This window comes from Pelobates fuscus, chromosome 10, assembly GCF_036172605.1.
Source record: "Pelobates fuscus isolate aPelFus1 chromosome 10, aPelFus1.pri, whole genome shotgun sequence".
Classification (NCBI taxonomy): Eukaryota; Metazoa; Chordata; class Amphibia; order Anura; family Pelobatidae; genus Pelobates; species Pelobates fuscus.
Genome location: NC_086326.1, coordinates 13,123,854 through 13,149,663, shown reverse-complemented (window position 1 = coordinate 13,149,663; position 25,810 = coordinate 13,123,854). Strand labels below are relative to the sequence as shown.

General features: G+C 38.5%; 1 protein-coding gene across 1 annotated transcript in view; it reads left to right on the top strand.

Moving 5' to 3' along the window:
- LOC134575461 (alpha-2-macroglobulin-like) overlaps positions 1-25,810 on the top strand; it is a 128,485-nt gene that overhangs the window by 12,682 nt on the left and 89,993 nt on the right. The window contains exons 5-9 of the mRNA XM_063434755.1: positions 3,073-3,093; positions 3,792-3,945; positions 4,076-4,160; positions 5,262-5,385; positions 23,798-23,912. Of these exons, the coding sequence (XP_063290825.1) occupies positions 3,073-3,093; positions 3,792-3,945; positions 4,076-4,160; positions 5,262-5,385; positions 23,798-23,912 (499 nt within the window). The remainder of the gene's footprint in view (positions 1-3,072; positions 3,094-3,791; positions 3,946-4,075; positions 4,161-5,261; positions 5,386-23,797; positions 23,913-25,810) is intronic.

Here is a 25,810-nt window from a genome sequence, read left to right as displayed (position 1 = left end):
GAAAGGCTCTGTTAGGGGCATTGCAAGGCTCTGTTAGGGGCATAGAAAGGCTCTGTTAGGGGCATTGCAAGGCTCTGTTAGGGGCATAGAAAGGCTCTGTTAGGGGCATTGCAAGGCTCTGTTAGGGGCATTGCAAGGCTCTGTTAGGGGAATTGTAAGACTCTGTTATTGTCAATGAAAGACTCTGTTATTGTCAGCTCACACACTTTATTTCTTTGCCACTTAAGTTAGTGACCGTTGTGGCTTCTTTTTAGAGACTGTGTGCAGCTGAAAACAAGTTACTTGGATTGGGCTTCTCATACTTTATTTGCTAAACTTATTTAGAAATAATTTCATGTAATAGATATATATAAGAAACATTGCGTCTGCCACACAAATCTGAGCTGTGAACCAAACAGCATCCTTTGCATTAAAGTGTTCTTTTTACTCAGAGACTGAGGCATTTGCGTTAAAATCTTGCTACGAGTTTTATAAAACACAGCATCCTTTGCAGTGAGTTACGGAGATCTGTATCAAAGTGTTCAAATCTATTTTGCTCAAAGAATGACTCCAAATCCTGCTTACGACAAGAAATCCAGAAAACATGTCTGAAATAGTTGAATCTACTGCTCCTCAAATAGCAGAGACAAGTGACAAGTCAAAGAAAAAAAGAAAAGCACCCAATGCCAGCCAATCTTCTTCTCAAACATAGAAAAGAACATTTGATGAGAGCTACTTGTCATTTGGATTCACAAGTGCCAGAAATGAAGATTGTCCTAAAGCACAATGCGTACTTTGCAAGAAAATATTGTCAAACAGTATACATGCGCAATTAGTTTCATTCTGAATGTAAATTCGGACGGGATGCATCCGAATATCCGTATTGCCGAAGTGCTGAATTGCCGAATTTCGGAAGTGCTGAACCGAACCGTAATTTGGAAGTGCCCAATTTTAGAAGTGCTGAAGTGCTTTGGATTTCTGAAAAGTGGCAAAACAAGAGAGAGAGGAAAAATTACGTGAATGATGACAGGAATCTTGACCAATAAGCTAATTCTTGGCACTGGGAGCCCTATAGATGTGTAAGTGGTTGTAGTGGCAGGCCAGGCACCTAACCCTACCCTTAACCATACCCCTAACCCTAAACCTACCCCTAACTCTAACCCTTCCCCTACCTCATACCCCTAACCCTACCCCTAACTACAATCCTACCCCTAACCCTAATCCTAGATTTGTAGGTGGTTGTTATGGTTATGGTTAGGGTTAGCGTAAGGGTTAGGTTAGAGTTAGGGGTTGGGTTAGGGTTAGAGTAGGGTTAGGGGTAGGATCAGGGATAGGGGCAGGGTTGGGGTAAGGTTAGGGTTAGGGGTAGGGTTAGGGATAGGGTTAGGGGTAGGATCAGGGGTAGGGGCAGGGTTGGGGTAAGGTTAGGGTTAGGGGTAGGGTTAGGGATAGAGTTAGGGGTAGGATCAGGGGTAGGGGCAGGGGCAGGGTTGGGGTAAGGTTAGGGGTAGGGTTAGGGATAGGGTTAGGGTTAGGGGTAAGGGTAGGGGTAGAGGAAGGGGTAGGGTTAGGGGTAGGTGTAGGGGTAGGGTTAGTGGTTAGGGAGCCCTACAGATGCGTAATTGGTTGTTATGGCAAAGTGCTTAGGATTTCTGAAAAGTGGCAAAACAAGAGAGGGATGCTTACGAATGTCCGAATTGCTGAAGTCCCAAATTGCAGAATTGCCGGATTTCAGAAGTGCTGAACCAAACCGTTTGCCCATGCACGTCCCTACCAAACAGTTAATTAGCACCTGCTAAATTATGTTGCCATTTTGAGCAAAAGCTTCGGAATATCAAAAGACTAAGCAGTTTATGAGCAAAAAATATAAAAATGATAATGAAAAGCCATGGAGGCTTCTTACATAGTGAGTTTTTGCAGAGCACTTTCTGGAGAAGCACACACAATTAGGGAATCACTAATAAAACCATGTGCAAAATAAATAGTGTCATGTATTTTAAGTGAGAAGTTTAACCCCTTAAGGACACATGACATGTGTGACATGTCATGATTCCCTTTTATTCCAGAAGTTTGGTCCTTAAGGGGTTAAAAAAAAATTAAGCTGTTCCACTTTCCAACAACACTGTTTTGTGCTGTATTCGTGATCTTGCTGATGACATCCATAATGAACTAATTTCTCAACTGCATCAATGTGATGGGTAATCACTGCAATTAGACAAGTCCACAGATGTTGCAGGACACTTAAACTTTTGGTGGTTTTTGTTAGATAAAATTTTGACAAACGGATTAAAGAAGACTTTCTTCTGTGCGAAACTTTACAAACTCATACCACTGGTGAGAACATCTTTGACTACACCCAGATGTTTATGAACACAAACAGTATAAATTTGGACAAATGTGTAGATGGGTGCAGTGATGGTGCCAAAGCAATGCTTGGAAAAGTGGCAAACGCTGTGACACGAATAAGAAATGTAACAAAAAACAGCACCAGTTCTCACTGTGTTTCTCACAGACATGCACTGGTAGCTGAAAATATATCAATCTCACTTAAAATTGTGCTAGACGAATCGCTACAGATTATTAATTTTATAAAAAAGTCTACCATTACAGTCACGACTATTTAAAATTATAGGTGCAATTCATGTACACAAAGGAATAATTCACACTCACAGTATAGAAACAGAGTGTAGGTAATAGTGAAGAATGCACACTCAAAACAAACACACGTAATGCAATTAAATTAATCTACTGTCTGCACGTATTTCCATTTGTGAGTGTAAATTCCTGTTCTTTCTGTCCTCCCTTGCATTGCCTGTATCATGAAGCACTGAGTTTGAAATCTTGCGACAGTGATTTGTTGCATTGCAAGTGTCACGATGCACTGACAGAACAGGAATTCACTCAAAGCTCATGAAGCATTTCCAGTACATATAGACAAAATAAAGCATCAATCAGACCACAGTAACAATCACTGCACATAATTAACTTAAATAGAGCGGAGGGCTTAAACAAACAACTAGTTTCAATCAATAATATATTGTTTCCATTGTGCAAGAAAGTTTACTAATCTGGTATAATTGCTTTTTATTTCAGATTCAAGTTGTCGAACTGCAGGTACAAATTACTCTTTTATATTTTACATTCAGTTACACCAACTCTAATGGATAAGAGATAGGGGCAGAATGCGTAGGGAGCTTGAAACAATGCCATAGTTTACTTTTTGTGAAACAAAGGTGTGCTTGAAGTTTAAATATGATATTTAAAATATGTTTAGCTTAATGAAGCTGTTTTGGTGCATAGATCACTCTCCTGGAGTCTCAATTCTCAATTCTCTGCTATTTAGGAATTAAATCACTTTTGTTTCTATTGATGCCTAGCCACACCTCCCCTGGCTTTGATCCACACAGCTTCCATGAAAAAAATGGTTTCATTTTCAATCAGATGTTAACTTACTTTGAAAGTTTGGATCTCCTCTGTAAATTGGATTTTATTCACATACAAGAGGCATCCTGCAGGGTCTAGAAGGCTATTAACAGTGCAGGAGATAAGAACTTCTAAATTAAACAGACAGTGCAAAAAAAGTAAGTTTAAACATTAGATCTATATTTACAGTAAGCGTTTAGGAAGGCTGTGTAAGTGACATGCAGGGAGGTGTATAAGTCAACAATTTGTAACTACTGCCACCATAAATGTTCAATAGCAATGAAACACACCCATTCCGTTGGTATAATGTCCCAATGGATCTTGTCTGTGAATGAGTGTGGAGGGTTGTTTGCTGCATAGAACTGGAGTTAAGTAATTTTCTATTTTAGGATCCAGGAAAGAACCGGATCGGGCAATGGTTAAACGTGACACTAAATGAAGGAATTGCTGACTTATCTTTTCCCCTTTCTGAAGAACCCACTTTGGGGGACTATAGAATAATGATTGAAGGAAAAGTCCATGTGTTTGCTGTGTTGGAATATGGTGAGCTATAATCCAACCACTCAGTTCTTTACTTCCCATCTTATTTATTTATTTTTTCCATATTTGGAGTCTATTAAGCTTCTACATATTTGCATTTATTCTTTAAGAATCTTCTTTCTTGTTTCTACAGTACTACCAAAATTTGATGTGAGTGTGGAGCTCCCTGAATTAGTCCTGTTTAACAGTTTAACAGTCCCAGTTCAAATATGTGGCAGGTAAGCCTTAAAGGGGTCTACAGTCTACATTTAATGTGAGGTCAATCATCCAATCTAGATTTCATGGCAGTAATCTTACCAAATCAATCTCGTTTCTAGTTTATCTTAACAATATGCAATGTGGCTATCATAAAATGTGAAACTATAATCTATACATAACTAATAACTGGGAAAATGTCCTTTCCAACAATGAAGAACAGGTGGTTTACTAAACTCTTAGTAGTAGCAAATTGACAAAGGAGCTAAAAATGACAAGTCATAGATTAAAATTGTGCTTTTTTTTGTGACTAGACAATTTTGAAAATATTAAATATTATATTTACAAAATATGTAAAGGTCAGCCAAATCTTCTTCGGTAGTGGGTTTGATTACTTTTTTGTGGAAAACATTTAATTAGAGAATAATAGGGAATATCCAACTGACGAATTTAATAAACATGGGTAACAGAGTTTATTTAATCTCTGACACTCCCATTCGATCATACGTGGTGCTCCAGGTACTTCTGAAGTCCTTGGAACCTTTTCAGCTTTTCTTCCTAGCTGGACATGATGACCTTCTATGCACATATGACCTTGATGACATCGTTCAAACAGGTTGTGATTTGCTCAATGCAGAAAAATATTGGAACAGTTCTCCACAATTAGGTGCCTAAAAGAATACTGTCATCAAAATGTTCAATACCTTAATATAATCTTAGTTATATGGTATATTGTGGACCTCGCTATAAATGTAATACTAGATAAAATAAATACATATATTTATATGTATAAAAACAGCCCCTTTTTAGATGTATTAATAGTTAAGGGATAAATCTCATAATTTTTAAATCCAAAACAAGTCTTCATATTTCAAGTCCTAATGCTGCTCTTAGAGGGAGATGTCCTCAATTTTGCAGGTAGTAGATACGGCCCAAAAAAATACAAACGGACAAAAAAGCTTCTATAGTGTAGTACCCTTCATTAGAATTATGTATAAATATAAAAGATTAAACAAATAGAAGAGCACATTAAAATGACGATTTTAGAATTCATTGGCACTAATTCTACGTTCTATGTTCATGAGTTTTTATATATTTTTTTAACTCTTTCCAATTTCTGTTAGATATACATATGGAAAACCTGTCCAAGGATTATATAATATTACAGTATGTCGGGAACGTTTAACAGGATATATGACATATGTGCAAAACAGGATAAGTAGTCTTTGCATTGAAAAGAGTGGAAAGGTAAGATACATATTATTTGCAGGCTGACTTGGAAAATTCTCTCGAACACTATCTGTGAATTTCCCACAAAAAATATATGTTTGAAAAGCACAAAAATTAAATATTTGATTTGACAGAGATTGATGCTGCACTGGTTACATAAAAAGTGTGAAAATTCTCAGAGTTAAAGGAAAACTCCAAATTTAAAAACATATTATTAAAGGGACACTGTAGGCACCCAGACCATTTCAGCTCATTGAAGTGGTCTGGGTGCAATGTCCCATGTCCCTTAACCCTACAGTGGCAATTATTGCAGTTTCTGAGAAACTGCAATAATTACCTCAGAGGGTTAACTCCACTTCTAGTGGCTGTCTTCTAGACAGCCACTAGAGGGACTTTCTGAATTGAAACAAACCTTCGGTCCAGTATCTGATGCTGGATGTCCTCACACTCTGCATGCGGACTTCCAGCACCAGATTTCTCCCCATCTGCGGCCATTGAAGCACATGCGCATTCCGGATGAGGAGAGTGGGGGGTGCCCAACCCAGCACTGAAGGACTGGGTTCAGGTAAGTGACTTAAGGGGTGTTAACCCCTTTAGTGCCATGGGTTGGGGGGAGGGGGGAGGCGACTGAGGGGGTCATGTAGGATACTATAGTGCCAGGGAAACTGCCTTGTTTTCCTGGCACTATAGAATCCCTTTAATGGCATTTATAGTGTCAACATATTCCACAGTGCTTTGCAATATTATGTTTGAGTTTAATGTTTGGAGTTTTCCTTTAATCCTCTAAAGTCTCCCCCCCCCCCCTTTACCCTAGCAAAAATAAAAAAATAACGTTAACTTACATTTTTGTGCAATGACAAGTCCTCTCTCTCCACTAATCATCTGCCAGTCACAACAGCCTTGCTCAATCTATGTCTGGAATTGGCATAAGAACAGCAATTGTCTTGAATGTGCCATTCAAATGCTATAGTGATGACCACCCAATAGAATGCTTCTCATCGGGAAGCATTGCACCAAAGCATCCCTCGATTGGCCATTCAGAGTGAATCAGGAAGCGCTCTTGGCTGTCAGCTTGATAGCCAGGGTGTATACCTAAATTATTATAAAACATTGTTTTAAATTGGACAAAGCGGTATGTTACTAAAGTACTTCCCAAAGCTAGAGTGCTTTAGGGGTCTACAATATCACTTTAAATTCTATGGTCTACTATATTCATATATATTATATTGTGCAATAATTTGGGATTCTGTAGCTGCTTCAAAAATAATAATTTGTGGTATGGGTAAAGCTTAACTTATATATATAACAAAAAGACAAGAGAGGAACACTATGGGGTGGATCAAGTCCACACCTATATTCCTGAGGGGTTACAGAGATATCAGGGGGCATGGACCCCAAACGTTAGTGAAAGAAGAAGACTAATAGTGAGATAGTAACACCCACAAAGATAAACCAGGTGGGTGTCTATACCACAGAATGATATCTCAGAACTTAAAGTCAAAATAATTGTGGGATATACCCTTTATTAAGCCGCTTACGGACAAAACAGAAACATAGTGTAAAAATAGTGAAAAACTCGTGTAAATTATAAGTGAATTAAAAACTGGGTGGATGCAGTATGGGTATTCCACAATAGTAATGGGGGTGACAAGGGAAATATCTGAAGTATAGTATTAAGTTAGGATACGGTATATATTATAATCTATACTAAGACAGATATTTCAAGCACCCTAGCCCTACGTACATAGAGGGCTTTGTGGATATCCCGGCTAATAAACGTGGGGCCACAGTTGTTATTAATAGACTCTAATGGTAGGTATACGCAATTAGGAACAAACACCCCTAGTTCCTATATAAATATATACAGTTAATAACAGACCCACATAGCCTCTATGTAATCATATGGTGTCCGTCCAAATGTATGTTGATTCAGTAAAGTCTATATTAAGTTTGGAAGAGAGTGTACTCTGTTGAATACTACTCTATATTTATACAGCAGAGTATCGGTATATCAGGAGCTGCTCAATTAGTCAGGGCAAAAAAGCAATACCCATCAGTCTATATACAGCTCCAGTGGATAGTAGATGGGAGTACTTCTCACCAGATATTACCAGATATTACCAGGTTTGGGTGCCTCAAAAGTAAACTTAATATTTCTCTCTAGTAGCCTACAGAGAGTAATCATACCCTAGTCTCGACAAGACATTCAGTTCGATTAGTTATAATGCAGTTTTTATTGCCTGCTGAACAGCTGATAGTACAGGGTATGCCTGTGGGACTTAAATATAACACACATATATAGAGTGCCTCCCAAGGAGGTCAGCAGTAGTATTGAGTACATACATCGGTTGGAGTATATGGAGCAGCCGGTCCAGCCCCTATGTACACTTAATTTAAGCTGCTATTTCAAAACAGCCTACCACTATACAGTGCTACACAGTGCAGGAGAGTAATCCAGCTAACCATGATATTGTCCCACTCAGGTCTCACTCATAAGTATATTCAAAATATCCAAAGAATAAAAATAAAATTAAACTGCTGCTTCAAGGCAGCCTAGCGTTATATGTACCCCACAGACTGTCTAGCTGACCAGAGAGGTTAGTATTGCCTCCAAAGCGTCTATTTCCCTATATGTGAACACAAACTGCAAAGTTCCCTGTTCATTAGTGCTACCAGGACTGACTACTATTGCTGCTAGAAGAAAAAGGTAGCCTAACAGTCTCCAATCAAAGCATAGTCAGTTGGTCCATAACCAGAGCAAAATTCCCCCGTTATTAGTTAGCCAAATGCATCCCCCAGTATTAAAAATAACGGCAAAACGCTCGACGCGCGTTTCGGCGTGCTCACACGCCTTTGTCAAGAGCTCCTGGCACAGCTGGGAGGAGATGAATATAAGCCGAGGGGAGTCCCGCCCATTTATCCGTGCCTTCCAATCGGCACGGTTGCGGATTAGCAGAGGGCGGGATTAGACCCCGATACACGTATTCCTCCCTCATAGGCTCATTGTTTGGAGAGTCACGTGTCTCCGGTATAGCGATCGCGTTAGTTGTCACCATGGTGACGTAAACATCCTCATGGTGTGCGCGCGCAGTACATAGTAGCTGCACAGCGTCCTAGATTTGGAAACCTAATAACCCCAAGCAGTCTCCATTAGTTATGCCCTAAACAGGGCGATATAACTGAGCTGACTTCAATTAGTGATGGGAGATTTAGCATAGTAGTAATAGTAGTTGGTCCCTTTTCTTCACAGGAGAATCAATGATTATCTCAATCTAAAAAGGGGGGGAGTGTATTCATTCCCAAAAAAATTCACCAGGAGTCTTCCATGCAGAGTGTCATTCTCTGTAGTGGTTTACTACATATGTGTAGATGACCCTTTGGGGTAACGTTCACCATAGACACTGTGCTAAATGAGTTGATTGAGTCTTAAGGTCCAAGATATCTTTTCATTTATATTTATATATTGACTAGCATAGGAGATTGATGAGAAAATTTCTCTTGTATCCTTTTATGGACGCAAGTGTACATATATCCACTCATCTATATGTTCCATAGTCGTCATCTTGGTATGTTGGACCTGTGCCAGGTATAGGGTATATACAGTACAAAATTATTATATGTAAATCAAAAAAATTATAATAATCAAATGACAATATTTACAGGTAACGGCTTCTCTTAACAGAGTAATGCCGTTCATTTATCTGTTTGTGTTAGCTGGAATCTTGATATTTTTTACTTTTTACGTAATTTATATACGTATGTGTTTGCATGGTCAGGGAGGGTCACGGGATTAGGAGTGGACCCTGTACTGGTGGTTATATATAGGGAGAAAAAGAAAAGCCTTCATTTAGGCCTTTTGGGCTCAGGGTCTTAAGTTTATATATCCACCTACACTCCTTTTGGCGTAACAGTTTGTCAAAATCGCCTCGTCTCTGATCCCGTTTTACCCATTCCAATCCGCAAAACCTAATCTCACTAGAGACACCCTCATGGAAATTCTTCAGGTGTCTGGAGATGGGGGTTTCCATGCGGTTTTTTGGGGACCTTACGTGCTCTTTGATCCGTTCCTTGAGTGGTCTAAAGGTTTTACCCACATATAACATATTACAGCTGCAGACTAGAAGGTATACCACCCCAGCTGTATTACAGTTGAAAAAATGGGTAATCTCAAAAACTTGTTGTCCATCACTGTCTTGGACTTTTTTAGAATCACGCAGAATATACTTGCACGCGACACATCTGCCGCACCCGAAAGAGCCACATGGAGGATTACGGCCTAACCATGTTGCTTTAGTCTGTTTCGTTGAAAAATGACTTGGTACTAGTATATCGCGGAGGTTTTTGCCTCTACGAGCTGTAATGGTTGCTTTAGAGCTAAGGACGTCTTTCAGGTGGACATCCTTCAGGAGGATGGGCCAGAATTTCTCAATAGAGTTCTTCACTGTGTTCCACCCTGTATCATAAGTTCCAATCATACGGATGAGCTTATCAGATGGTATTTTCGGTTGGTCCAGGATAAGGCCATCTCTATCCATTTCTAAGGCCCGTCTATATGCCTTTTTTAGACATTTATTCGGGTATCCTTTTTCGCGGAATTGTTGTCTTAATAGGGCTGCTTTTATTTTAAAGTCCGATAAGTCTGTACAATTCCTGCGTACTCTTAAGTATTGCCCAACTGGTATGCCCTGCTTCAAAGGCCTAGGGTGACAACTATCCCATCTCAAGAGTGCATTAGATGCAGTTGGCTTCTTATAAAGGGTTGTTTTCAGAAAGCCATTTGTATTAATAGAGATGGTTATGTCCAGGAAATTCAATGATTGTCCCCCAAATTCTGCTGTAAATTTGAGGTTCTCTTCATTGATGTTCAAAAGGGAGACAAACTCATTAAACTCATCTTCTATGCCCAGCCAGACAATGAAAACATCATCTATATACCTAAGCCATGTATGTATTTTAGGTATATATCCCAAGAGGGTATCTGATTTCATAATTTGTGACTCCCACCAGCCTAGATGGAGATTGGCATAGGACGGTGCACACGCCGTGCCCATTGCCGTCCCCCTTATTTGGTGGTAGAACTTGTCGTGAAACAAAAAATAATTATGGGATAGGATATACCCCAGTAGTTTCAGTACAAATTTTGTATGGGGGGTATGGATTGGGCCTCTCTGATCTAAGAAGTATTTTGTGTGCTCAATGCCTCGTTCATGGGGAATTGAGGAATACAATGCCTCAACATCAAGGCTACACAGTCTTGCTGACATTGGTAGCTTTAGATTCGAAAAAAGTGACAGTGCCTGTTTTGTGTCCCTAATATACGAGGGTAGTTGTTCCACAAAAGGTCTCAGTATTTTTTCGATATAGAGACTACCGTTCTGTGTTAGGTTGTCAACACCAGAGACGATGGGACGACCCGGTGGGTGTTCTGTGTCTTTATGGATTTTGGGCAGGCAGTAGAAGGTTGCTATCCTGGGACAACGATTCAAGATGAATTCGTATTCGTCCCCGGACAGCAACCCCCCACTGCGGCCCTCATCCAATATCTCCTTGTATTTAGTTAGAAAGAGATTTGTGGGGTCGGTTTTCAGCAACTTATATGTATCATCATTTCCCAATACTCTTTGTACCATGTTTTCATAATCAGGTGTATTCATGACCACCACGTTGCCCCCCTTATCGGCTGGTTTAATGACCAGCTGGTCATTCTCTTTCAATGACTTCAAAGCTGTTTGTTCAGTTCTGGATAGGTTGTCATTGGGGAACGATTCGAAGTTACCACTGTCTAAACCCTCGATTTCACTCTTAACTGCTTCTAAGAACAGATCCAGGTTCCTAAAGCTAGAGAAGTTAGGAGTGAATCGGCTCTTGGGTTTCAATTTAGTGTATTCAGTATGTAGGTGGATGTCATTTTCGTCCAAAAGAGATACTAATGTGTTCACCAACGTTAGATCTTTACAAGATAGACCATAGGCTCTTGCTTTTTTCTCTTCATTAATAGTGTGATATTTATGTAAGGCCAGTTTTCGTACGAATAAATGTAGATCTTTGATCCAAGTGAATTTGTCGAAAACGGGCGTTGGTACAAAGGACAATCCCCTCTCAAGAACCCTAATATGATGAACATTCAGCTCATGTGTGGACAGGTTTATCACATGTTGTTTTTGTGTCGGGGTTATTGGGGTCTTCGCATTTATAGTTAGTAGCGTCTCCTGCGAGTCCTTCCTCTCCCCCTCCCTCCTCCTCCCCTGCTCGGGTTCCTGAATTGATAGCGTGTTTGGTAGTTGGGGATGTCTTCTTGTTGACCCAACTCTAAAAAATTAACGCCTTTCTTAAGGATACCTCGGGGGTTGTTTGGGTTGGAGGTTGAGGGTGTTTGTTGTACATCTACTGGCGTCTGTTGTGCATTAGAATCTGTATCTGAGGAGTCATAGTCTGACGTCAGATTATTCTCAGAGTTGGTTCTCAGACGTCGATTTGGAAATCTATACACATTCCCCAATTGGTAGTCCTTAAGGTCCCTCATGAATTTATGGTGCTTTCTAGTTTTGATGGATTCTTGATATCTATCAAGATTATTCTTAAGTTTACTTTCTAGGATTACGAAGTTCGATTCGCTTTTAAATTGATTAAGCTTATCAATTTCTTCGTCTAATTTTTGATTCACATTACCTAGTTTTTCTTTTTCGAAGGTACAGATTATCTCCATGAATTTCATGGAACACATTCCAGCTGCTAGTTCCCACTGTTTAGTGAACTCAGGATTCTCATTGTAAGTTGTCGGGATATTACGAACCCTAAGACCCCTAGGGATCATTTCTTTTTTGATGTAATTATCAAGTGAGGAAATCTCCCAACATGTTTTTATTTGTTGTTTATATAACTTGGTAACTGAATTAAATGAATAGTAAATATCAGTTGATGTCTGGCCTCTTTCTAGATTTTCATTAGAGAACACATTATCCGCGTCCTTACACCAGATATTAAAGTCCTGTTTGTTTGATAAAAAACCTGCCATTGTCTAGTAAAGGTTTATTGATTTGTAACCCAGGTATTAAAACCTAAAAATTAATACAAAGACAAGAGAGGAACACTATGGGGTGGATCAAGTCCACACCTATATTCCTGAGGGGTTACAGAGATATCAGGGGGCATGGACCCCAAACGTTAGTGAAAGAAGAAGACTAATAGTGAGATAGTAACACCCACAAAGATAAACCAGGTGGGTGTCTATACCACAGAATGATATCTCAGAACTTAAAGTCAAAATAATTGTGGGATATACCCTTTATTAAGCCGCTTACGGACAAAACAGAAACATAGTGTAAAAATAGTGAAAAACTCGTGTAAATTATAAGTGAATTAAAAACTGGGTGGATGCAGTATGGGTATTCCACAATAGTAATGGGGGTGACAAGGGAAATATCTGAAGTATAGTATTAAGTTAGGATACGGTATATATTAAAATCTATACTAAGACAGATATTTCAAGCACCCTAGCCCTACGTACATAGAGGGCTTTGTGGATATCCCGGCTAATAAACGTGGGGCCACAGTTGTTATTAATAGACTCTAATGGTAGGTATACGCAATTAGGAACAAACACCCCTAGTTCCTATATAAATATATACAGTTAATAACAGACCCACATAGCCTCTATGTAATCATATGGTGTCCGTCCAAATGTATGTTGATTCAGTAAAGTCTATATTAAGTTTGGAAGAGAGTGTACTCTGTTGAATACTACTCTATATTTATACAGCAGAGTATCGGTATATCAGGAGCTGCTCAATTAGTCAGGGCAAAAAAGCAATACCCATCAGTCTATATACAGCTCCAGTGGATAGTAGATGGGAGTACTTCTCACCAGATATTACCAGATATTACCAGGTTTGGGTGCCTCAAAAGTAAACTTAATATTTCTCTCTAGTAGCCTACAGAGAGTAATCATACCCTAGTCTCGACAAGACATTCAGTTCGATTAGTTATAATGCAGTTTTTATTGCCTGCTGAACAGCTGATAGTACAGGGTATGCCTGTGGGACTTAAATATAACACACATATATAGAGTGCATCCCAAGGAGGTCAGCAGTAGTATTGAGTACATACATCGGTTGGAGTATATGGAGCAGCCGGTCCAGCCCCTATGTACACTTAATTTAAGCTGCTATTTCAAAACAGCCTACCACTATACAGTGCTACACAGTGCAGGAGAGTAATCCAGCTAACCATGATATTGTCCCACTCAGGTCTCACTCATAAGTATATTCAAAATATCCAAAGAATACCAACGCCCGTTTTCGACAAATTCACTTGGATCAAAGATCTACATTTATTCGTACGAAAACTGGCCTTACATAAATATCACACTATTAATGAAGAGAAAAAAGCAAGAGCCTATGGTCTATCTTGTAAAGATCTAACGTTGGTGAACACATTAGTATCTCTTTTGGACGAAAATGACATCCACCTACATACTGAATACACTAAATTGAAACCCAAGAGCCGATTCACTCCTAACTTCTCTAGCTTTAGGAACCTGGATCTGTTCTTAGAAGCAGTTAAGAGTGAAATCGAGGGTTTAGACAGTGGTAACTTCGAATCGTTCCCCAATGACAACCTATCCAGAACTGAACAAACAGCTTTGAAGTCATTGAAAGAGAATGACCAGCTGGTCATTAAACCAGCCGATAAGGGGGGCAACGTGGTGGTCATGAATACACCTGATTATGAAAACATGGTACAAAGAGTATTGGGAAATGATGATACATATAAGTTGCTGAAAACCGACCCCACAAATCTCTTTCTAACTAAATACAAGGAGATATTGGATGAGGGCCGCAGTGGGGGGTTGCTGTCCGGGGACGAATACGAATTCATCTTGAATCGTTGTCCCAGGATAGCAACCTTCTACTGCCTGCCCAAAATCCATAAAGACACAGAACACCCACCGGGTCGTCCCATCGTCTCTGGTGTTGACAACCTAACACAGAACGGTAGTCTCTATATCGAAAAAATACTGAGACCTTTTGTGGAACAACTACCCTCGTATATTAGGGACACAAAACAGGCACTGTCACTTTTTTCGAATCTAAAGCTACCAATGTCAGCAAGACTGTGTAGCCTTGATGTTGAGGCATTGTATTCCTCAATTCCCCATGAACGAGGCATTGAGCACACAAAATACTTCTTAGATCAGAGAGGCCCAATCCATACCCCCCATACAAAATTTGTACTGAAACTACTGGGGTATATCCTATCCCATAATTATTTTTTGTTTCACGACAAGTTCTACCACCAAATAAGGGGGACGGCAATGGGCACGGCGTGTGCACCGTCCTATGCCAATCTCCATCTAGGCTGGTGGGAGTCACAAATTATGAAATCAGATACCCTCTTGGGATATATACCTAAAATACATACATGGCTTAGGTATATAGATGATGTTTTCATTGTCTGGCTGGGCATAGAAGATGAGTTTAATGAGTTTGTCTCCCTTTTGAACATCAATGAAGAGAACCTCAAATTTACAGCAGAATTTGGGGGACAATCATTGAATTTCCTGGACATAACCATCTCTATTAATACAAATGGCTTTCTGAAAACAACCCTTTATAAGAAGCCAACTGCATCTAATGCACTCTTGAGATGGGATAGTTGTCACCCTAGGCCTTTGAAGCAGGGCATACCAGTTGGGCAATACTTAAGAGTACGCAGGAATTGTACAGACTTATCGGACTTTAAAATAAAAGCAGCCCTATTAAGACAACAATTCCGCGAAAAAGGATACCCGAATAAATGTCTAAAAAAGGCATATAGACGGGCCTTAGAAATGGATAGAGATGGCCTTATCCTGGACCAACCGAAAATACCATCTGATAAGCTCATCCGTATGATTGGAACTTACGATACAGGGTGGAACACAGTGAAGAACTCTATTGAGAAATTCTGGCCCATCCTCCTGAAGGATGTCCACCTGAAAGACGTCCTTAGCTCTAAAGCAATCCTCTAAAGCCGTAATCCTCCATGTGGCTCTTTCGGGTGCGGCAGATGTGTCGCGTGCAAGTATATTCTGCGTGATTCTAAAAAAGTCCAAGACAGTGATGGACAACAAGTTTTTGAGATTACCCATTTTTTCAACTGTAATACAGCTGGGGTGGTATACCTTCTAGTCTGCAGCTGTAATATGTTATATGTGGGTAAAACCTTTAGACCACTCAAGGAACGGATCAAAGAGCACGTAAGGTCCCCAAAAAACCGCATGGAAACCCCCATCTCCAGACACCTGAAGAATTTCCATGAGGGTGTCTCTAGTGAGATTAGGTTTTGCGGATTGGAATGGGTAAAACGGGATCAGAGACGAGGCGATTTTGACAAACTGTTACGCCAAAAGGAGTGTAGGTGGATATATAAACTTAAGACCCTGAGCCCAAAAGGCCTAAATGAAGGCTTTTCTTTTTCTCCCTATATATAACCACCAGTACAGGGTCCACTCCTAATCCCGTGACCCTCCCTGACCATGCAAACACATACGTATATAAATTACGTAAAAAGTAAAAAATATCAAGATTCCAGCTAACACAAACAGATAAATGAACGGCATTACTCTGTTAAGAGAAGCCGTTACCTGTAAATATTGTCATTTGATTATTATAATTTTTTTGATTTACATATAATAATTTTGTACTGTATATACCCTATACCTGGCACAGGTCCAACATACCAAGATGACGACTATGGAACATATAGATGAGTAGATATATGTACACTTGCGTCCATAAAAGGATACAAGAGAAATTTTCTCATCAATCTCCTATGCTAGTCAATATATAAATATAAATGAAAAGATATCTTGGACCTTAAGACTCAATCAACTCATTTAGCACAGTGTCTATGGTGAACGTTACCCCAAAGGGTCATCTACACATATGTAGTAAACCACTACAGAGAATGACACTCTGCATGGAAGACTCCTGGTGAATTTTTTTGGGAATGAATACACTCCCCCCCTTTTTAGATTGAGATAATCATTGATTCTCCTGTGAAGAAAAGGGACCAACTACTATTACTACTATGCTAAATCTCCCATCACTAATTGAAGTCAGCTCAGTTATATCGCCCTGTTTAGGGCATAACTAATGGAGACTGCTTGGGGTTATTAGGTTTCCAAATCTAGGACGCTGTGCAGCTACTATGTACTGCGCGCGCACACCATGAGGATGTTTACGTCACCATGGTGACAACTAACGCGATCGCTATACCGGAGACACGTGACTCTCCAAACAATGAGCCTATGAGGGAGGAATACGTGTATCGGGGTCTAATCCCGCCCTCTGCTAATCCGCAACCGTGCCGATTGGAAGGCACGGATAGATGGGCGGGACTCCCCTCGGCTTATATTCATCTCCTCCCAGCTGTGCCAGGAGCTCTTGACAAAGGCGTGTGAGCACGCCGAAACGCGCGTCGAGCGTTTTGCCGTTATTTTTAATACTGGGGGATGCATTTGGCTAACTAATAACGGGGGAATTTTGCTCTGGTTATGGACCAACTGACTATGCTTTGATTGGAGACTGTTAGGCTACCTTTTTCTTCTAGCAGCAATAGTAGTCAGTCCTGGTAGCACTAATGAACAGGGAACTTTGCAGTTTGTGTTCACATATAGGGAAATAGACGCTTTGGAGGCAATACTAACCTCTCTGGTCAGCTAGACAGTCTGTGGGGTACATATAACGCTAGGCTGCCTTGAAGCAGCAGTTTAATTTTATTTTTATTCTTTGGATATTTTGAATATACTTATGAGTGAGACCTGAGTGGGACAATATCATGGTTAGCTGGATTACTCTCCTGCACTGTGTAGCACTGTATAGTGGTAGGCTGTTTTGAAATAGCAGCTTAAATTAAGTGTACATAGGGGCTGGACCGGCTGCTCCATATACTCCAACCGATGTATGTACTCAATACTACTGCTGACCTCCTTGGGAGGCACTCTATATATGTGTGTTATATTTAAGTCCCACAGGCATACCCTGTACTATCAGCTGTTCAGCAGGCAATAAAAACTGCATTATAACTAATCGAACTGAATGTCTTGTCGAGACTAGGGTATGATTACTCTCTGTAGGCTACTAGAGAGAAATATTAAGTTTACTTTTGAGGCACCCAAACCTGGTAATATCTGGTAATATCTGGTGAGAAGTACTCCCATCTACTATCCACTGGAGCTGTATATAGACTGATGGGTATTGCTTTTTTGCCCTGACTAATTGAGCAGCTCCTGATATACCGATACTCTGCTGTATAAATATAGAGTAGTATTCAACAGAGTACACTCTCTTCCAAACTTAATATAGACTTTACTGAATCAACATACATTTGGACGGACACCATATGATTACATAGAGGCTATGTGGGTCTGTTATTAACTGTATATATTTATATAGGAACTAGGGGTGTTTGTTCCTAATTGCGTATACCTACCATTAGAGTCTATTAATAACAACTGTGGCCCCACGTTTATTAGCCGGGATATCCACAAAGCCCTCTATGTACGTAGGGCTAGGGTGCTTGAAATATCTGTCTTAGTATAGATTATAATATATACCGTATCCTAACTTAATACTATACTTCAGATATTTCCCTTGTCACCCCCATTACTATTGTGGAATACCCATACTGCATCCACCCAGTTTTTAATTCACTTATAATTTACACGAGTTTTTCACTATTTTTACACTATGTTTCTGTTTTGTCCGTAAGCGGCTTAATAAAGGGTATATCCCACAATTATTTTGACTTTAAGTTCTGAGATATCATTCTGTGGTATAGACACCCACCTGGTTTATCTTTGTGGGTGTTACTATCTCACTATTAGTCTTCTTCTTTATATATATAACAGTATATATATATAGTTAAAAGAATGACAGTTTGACTGATACAATTAACAATGAATAAGAAAAAAGAGTCACAAAAACTTATAGCAGAGCTCAATAACAAAAAGGTACCACTAGGGAACCAAATAACCATGCCTACAAGGCTCCAATTAGGAGTAACTACAACAGTTCAATCAGATTACAACATAGACAAATAGGCCCATTAAGGGCATTTGAGTCCAAAGATGGATATTCCGACAATAGATGAAATAATGGCAGAACAACTTTATTAGACTATGCAACGATTAGAAAAATTAGAGTGGGAGACAATACATATGCAACATTAAAAAGCAATGAGGCTGTGGTGCATGATGGGGGGATAAACACTGTGGGTTTCAATTTAAGAAGGTACATATAAACCAACCATTTTCACAGAAGGAGAAATTCACCAGGATCTTAGACAGGGATGACCCCTGATGGTGCAAAGAGCAGGCAAAAGGTCTTATTTGAAAAAACTACCAAAGACATCTGGTGATACACCGGGTGGAAATGGTGGAGTGAAAAATATCAAATAACAACCCACTTGTGTTCAATGTATAACCACAATAGTATTAGAATAAAAGATTTTCCATTAGAGAGATAGAAACTGGGACCCAATAGACCTATTCGGATAATATGCCACCAAAGTTATTTAAAATAAATCTTAAAATAAAAAATATATTTACATGATATATATAAAATATAAATAAATCTGATATAAGACTAGATGTTCAGAAATCAATTAGTGCTTAATGTAGACATGTCTAATATGTAATCCTGTTTTACTTTAACAACTATTACTCTAAACTTGCTGTCATTTATAGGAGATGTTACATTGTGTTATCATGCACCCATCCTGTTTAAATAACATGCATCCCCTCTTCTTCATTCTGTACCCCTATTAACGCTTGCCTCAATAAAAGAAACATTGACAACAAAAATCAATTAGGCATAATACGAAAAGTTGTTTAGTTAGTCTTCCCCAGCATGTTCTATTCACCATGGTAATTATTAATAGACCCTTCAACCTCCAATAATTTTTTACTAAGGAGTTATCCCTTACCTCAACTAATCTAGTGAATAAGGTGAAAGATTAAAAGGATTCACACACACTAAAAATTACAGTATATAGATATACCACCTATAGCAGATATGGGTATAATAATTACACCTGTAAAACAAATGAAAAATACATAGTGTTTTCCATATAAACAAATACACAATGTATAAAGTATATGAGGAATAAACTCACAAGGCTGGAGCCTAATAGGCTCTGTGTATATCGCCCTTGGGTGCCTATCCAGGCTCTCGATAAACTTCTTGTGAAGAACTTGAATTCCACGAGAAGATAATAATGTGAAATATTTTATTTAATAGGGACAAATAAGAGGCAGGTATAAATAAATTAAGTATAACACAGTATCACACCGCAAAATCTGGCCAAGGATAAAAGCAGTGAAAATACTAGAAAGTATATACAATATAACAATACCGCCAAACAAGAAAAAAAGTCCCAATAAAAGTCCAAAATCTAGTGAATAAAAAGGTGCTCAAATCATAAGTGAAATAAATGTGAAGCAAAAAAGGCTGAAGCGTTTCGCCGCCAAAATTGCATCTTTGTCTGGGACAAACGGACCCTGGTGGAAAGAACATATAAGGAATTACTCGAAACACGAAGAAAGTTGTCACAGCTATTGGAATGCAAGCTCTTGTGACAGCTTCAATGCTCCAAAGCTTTCTTTTACACGCATGCCTACAAGTGAGGCGGTCTCCTGGCAAGAATGTTGAAAGGTCAACAGACACACACCCAGGTATATTGGTTAAGAAAGTCCAATGGCACAATGACCCAGTTCCCTGGAGAGATCATAAAGCAATTACAGAACTACTACTCGGCACTTGATAACATTTCAGATGCTGGAGCTGTATCCTCTTGCAAAACGGCAAACAGCGATACCTTGCAATGTAATCTCCAGATGCTGTCACAGCATCACTTATTACAAATGATGAGGTACAAGGAGTGATGAAAGCAGCTAACATGGGTAGGGCTCCAGGCCCTGATGAGTTTTTCTTAGGTTACTACAAGAAATTTGTACATCTATTGATACCCCAGTTGACAAAAGCATTCAACGCCTTAACAAGGGGAGGACATTTTTATCAATAGCAATGCAGGAGTAATCAACCAATCTAATTATTAATGTCATTATCATGCTCTACTCTAAAATATCAGCAACCAGGCTACAATCTTTACTTTTGTGATTAGTCCGCATGGATCAAACAGGATTTATTTCAGAGAGAGAAGCAAGTGACTGTACCCTCAGATTGTTCTCTATACAATATTTGACTACGAGGGAAGGTAGGCAACTACTCTTATTGTCAACAGATGCGGAGAAGGCATTTGACTGGGTGGACTGGTCCTTCATGATGGCATCACTACACAGGATGAGATTTGGACACAGACTCTTAGAGTAGATAAGGGCACTGTATGCGTGCCCAAACACTAGAGTCAGGGTCAATGGAGCACTTACAGATGAGTTCATGATTTACAATGGCACTAAACAGGGATGTCCACTCTCAACCCTTTTTTTTGCCTTATCGCTGGCATCAGTTAGACGTATTCCAGATATCAGTGGATTCCACTAGAAAGGAATAGAACACAAAACCACAGCTTACACGGATGACCTCTTGTTCTTTATTGAAAACTTGTTGATCTCTCTACCATGCCTTCTACTAAAAATTTGTAAATTTACAGCTTGTACAGAATGTAGCAGGGGTACTGCCTAAACTAATAAAATCTGTCAACATTGAAGTTGCTGTTTAGTAGATAGGAGAGTGCTCTGGATCTTGTGTATTGTTTATTATATATATATATATATATATATATATATATATATATATATATATATATATATATATATATATATATATATATATATATTTAACCTTGTTACTTTCTATCACACCCTAAAACCTATACATGGGGGTACTGTTTTACTCAGGAGACTTCCCTAATCATATTTATATGAACTTACCTTTCAAAATTTTGATTAATTCTCTTTAGAATCTACAAGGTAATTGTATACCAGGACACTTCAGAGTGACTCCTGCTGACACATGGTCAAAAGTGTATTGGATTTCACTTGTGTAGGTTGACAGTACATTTAGCCAGTGACCTTGTGTGGTTCTTCTGCTAAGTAATCTTAAATTTAAAGGAAGCAAAGGACTGAATGTGTTGCCTCAGTGACCTTGTGTGGTCTATATGATAAGTCACATGCAGCTTTGTTGATAAAATAATGAAATTGCATCTTTTTTTTATCAGGTTGACAACTAATGTAGCACTCTCCATCCTAGAAAGGTTTTTGTTTTTTTAATCACTACTGAATGTTTAGAGAATTTACTTTTTTCTTATTCCAACTTTATGCATTGAAAGAATATACACTATATATCGAATCAAGATATTACACTACTGATTGGTCTAAGAACTTTAAACACAACTGTCATTCTTTTAACTTTATATATATATATATATATATATATATATATATATATATATAAAAAGTTAAAAGAATGACAGTTGTGTTGTATATATATATATATATGTATATATATATATATATATATATAAAAAGTTAAAAGAATGACAGTTATATATATATATATTAAAAGTAGAGTTTTAACCATACCACAATTTATTATTTTTGTTTCTTTCTTTAGAGAGCTAAAACCCCTCGTTTCTCTGGTGAACCTCTATCCTATGTCTTAGGACAATACGAGGTATCCCAATTTGGTAAAGCCTCAGCATACAACATACAACATTTTGCAATGGATTTTAAACCATAATTCACTCCAGGCAATATTTGCACTATAACGTCCAATAATTAATTGGAATTCCATACATTTCTTGTTTATTCATTCTAAATTTTGTGTTATGTACATGTAGAGGGAGCAGAAGCAAGCCCTATCAGTCCTTTAAAAACTATTTAAATTACATATAGGATCACTTAAAGAGAAAGTAGTAAATGATGGTGAAATGTATACACACACCATAAGTGTCAAAAAAGGCCTTAGTTATTAAATGTACTGCAGTAAAGCTAAATACATTGTATCAGTGTCCAGGCACTTTGCTGCCACAAAGCAAATCCTAACAGTAAGCCAACAATGAATATTCTTTAAATACACATTACAGTTAAGGATAAATAAAGTTTTTTCTTACTCTTAAAATAAATGGTATGCAAACAACATGAATGAGGTAGTGAAGAACATATAGTGATCATAGTAACCTCCTGCAAGGTAATACAATTCCTATATAATATAAAAGAGAGATATCATAATGCCTTATGTATGTACAGGAATAAAAAAAGGGAAAAGTATTGGGAAAGCTCACAATCTCTAGAGCCTATATGTTGGCTTTAACCTGTAAAGGCATCAAACAAAGGCTTGAAGATACACTTTGCCTCTCATAGATATAGGTCCCAAGAGCAGCTTTTTTGTAGCAGCATAAATATCAGGAACCAACATAATGAAATTGAATTACATTTTATTAGTATATACACTATAATAAAATAAAATAAAAGATAGAAGCAAAACGCGTTTCAACTGTTATACAGTTTTCCTCAGGTATGGTTTCAATAACCCTCCTAAAAGTCCTAATTAGAATCCCACCCAACTTTAATTGATAGATATCCCCCCATCCATATATGGAATCTGAAATTGGGCCAATCACAAGATGCAGGGAACTCTTTATTGATAGGATATATGAGACTGCAAGTCCCAACATGACGGCGCATTAATCCTCCGGTTGCACAATGTCCTCCCTCGCAGGGATTTTCTCCAAATCATGCCCGTCTTGCATCTATGGCTCCACTTCCAGCTGTCTCAACTAAGATGGAGAGGTAGCCACATTCTGTAGTGGTAACAGCCTTTGTCAAAGTCTGTCTTCAAGTGTCCCCAGCGAGAAGCGGTAGTGACGCGAGTGAGTCCCACAAGTCCCAATTGCGGCTTGTCACTTCCATCACTATGCCTGCAGAAATAGCAGAAGTGACACAAATAAGTCTCACAATTATATATATATATATAATATATATATGTATATACTAATACAATTTATTATAATTTTATTATTTTGGTTCCTCCTATTTTATGCTAATACAAACAAGGTGCACTTGGCGCCTACATCTACCAAAAGCAAAGTGTATTTTCAAACCTTTGTTTGATGTCTTCACAGTTTAACCCGTTAAGGACCAAACTTCTGGAATAAAAGGGAATCATGACATGTCACACATGTCATGTGTCCTTAAGGGGTTAAAGCCAATTTACAGGCTCTAGAGATTGTGAGTTTTCCCAATACTTTTTCCTTTTTTATTTCTGTATATACATACTGCACTATGATGGTTACCTTTTTATTATATAGGGATTTTATTACCTTGCAGGAGGTGACTACAATCACTGGGTACACTTCAGCTCAATAATGAATATTCATTGCTTCTGTGAATTATGGGGTGAAACTAACAAGTGCTTCAATATCCCAGCTGGACAAATCTGGTTGCACTACAAGAGAACTCACGTCTGATGAGTTAGCCCTCACAAAAACAGGCTTCCATATGGAACTGAAAGCCACAGCTACAATCACTGAAGATGGGACAGGTGAGGATTTGTTCTGCAAAATGTATTTAAAGCTTTTGAAAATGTGCTCTCATTTATTAGTAGGATCGTGCTATACGCGTTTGATGTTTAATAAATATCTTCATTATCCTCCTATATATTGGTATACAGTATTCAGCAATTTTAAATATTTCTTTTTATATAGTTCTAATTTAAGCACAATGAAACTATAATCAAACATAATAGATCAATTTAATTTAATGTACTAATGGCTTAATGAAGCAGATCTGGTTTAAATAGTCACGGGAAAAAGAAAGTACACTCACTTTAAATTATATGGTTTTATATATTAGGGCATAACAACAATCAAATGTTCCTTAGAAGTTCTTAAAATTAAGAAAATACAACCTCAGATGAAGAACAACACATGACATATTACATTGTGTCATGATTCATTTAATAAAAATAAAGCCCAAATGGAGAATCTATGTGTAAAAAGCTAAGAACACATTTACTGTTTCCATATGAATTAAGAGGCTTAGTAACAGAGAGGTGCTGCTAATCAAATATCCTTGATTAATTGATCATCAGCCAGTGTGAACACCTCTATAAACTCCAAAGTTTTAGAAGTTTGCTGGTCTGAAGCAATCAGGTGTTGTTAACACAATACCAAGGAGGAAAAGCATCAGCAATGATCTCAGAGACGCAGTTGTTGTTGTCCATCAAACTAGGAAGGCTTATAAGGCCGTTTCCAAACAATTTAAAGTCCATCATTCTACAGATCATTCAAAAGTAGAAAACATTCAAAACAGTTGCCAATCTCCCCAGGAGTGGCAATGCTCAGAGAAATTGCAACAAAAAACAAAACAAAGAAAAACTAGAGTTACATCTCTACAGGCTTCAGTTAGTATATTAAATGTTAACGTTCATGATAGTATGTTTAGAAACAGACTGAGCAGGTGGGGTTTGTTTGGAAGGATTGACAGTAGAAATCCTCTTCTCTAATAAAAAAAAAAAAACGTGGCGACACGGCTTAGGTCTGCAAAGTTGCATCTGAACAAACCACAGGCTTCTGGAACAATATTTTTTGGACAGACAAGACCAAAGTAGAGATGTCTGGCCAGAACACACGGTTTTATCAGCACAAACACCTCATACCAACTGTAAAGCATGGCGGTGGAGGGGTGATGACTAGGGCTTATTTTGCAGCCACAAAACATGGGAACCATGCAGTCATTGAGTGAACCATGATTTCCTCTGTATTTCAAAGTAAACTAGAGTCAAATATGGGTACATCTGTCCACAAGCTAAAGCTTTGCCAAAATTGTATTATGCAACAGGACAATGATCCTAAGCACACCAGCAAGAAAATGTCTGAAACAGAAAAGAATCAAGGTGTTGCAATGGCCCAATCAAATTCCAGGTCTCAACCCAATTGAAATGCTGTGGTAGGACCTTAAGAGAGCTGTGCATGAACAAATGCCAGCAAACGCCAATGAGCTGAAGCAACATTGCAAAGAAGAGTGGGCTGAAATTCCTCCACAATGATGTGAGAGACTAATAAAGTTATACAGAAATATATTACTTCAAATTATTACTGCTAAAGGTGGTACTACAAACTATTGAATAATAAGGTGTACCTAGTTTTTCACAAATTGATTCTCCACTTTGGCTTTTTTTTCGTTAAATAAATCATGACACTGTGTATTATGTCACGTGTTGTTGTTTATCTGTTGTTCATCACAAAGATTGCTGTGTATATCCCTTAGTTGCTTTAAATTAAAATAGGAGAACCACAAGGAGGATTATATTGCTGCTTTTCACTTGCCAACCACTTCTCAGCATACATGCTATTCCATCAGTAAAGCCCTGCATGCTAAGAATAGGTAAATCTGGGGGGGCGGAGCCTGACTATGGAGCAGATAGGACATGTGCAGCAC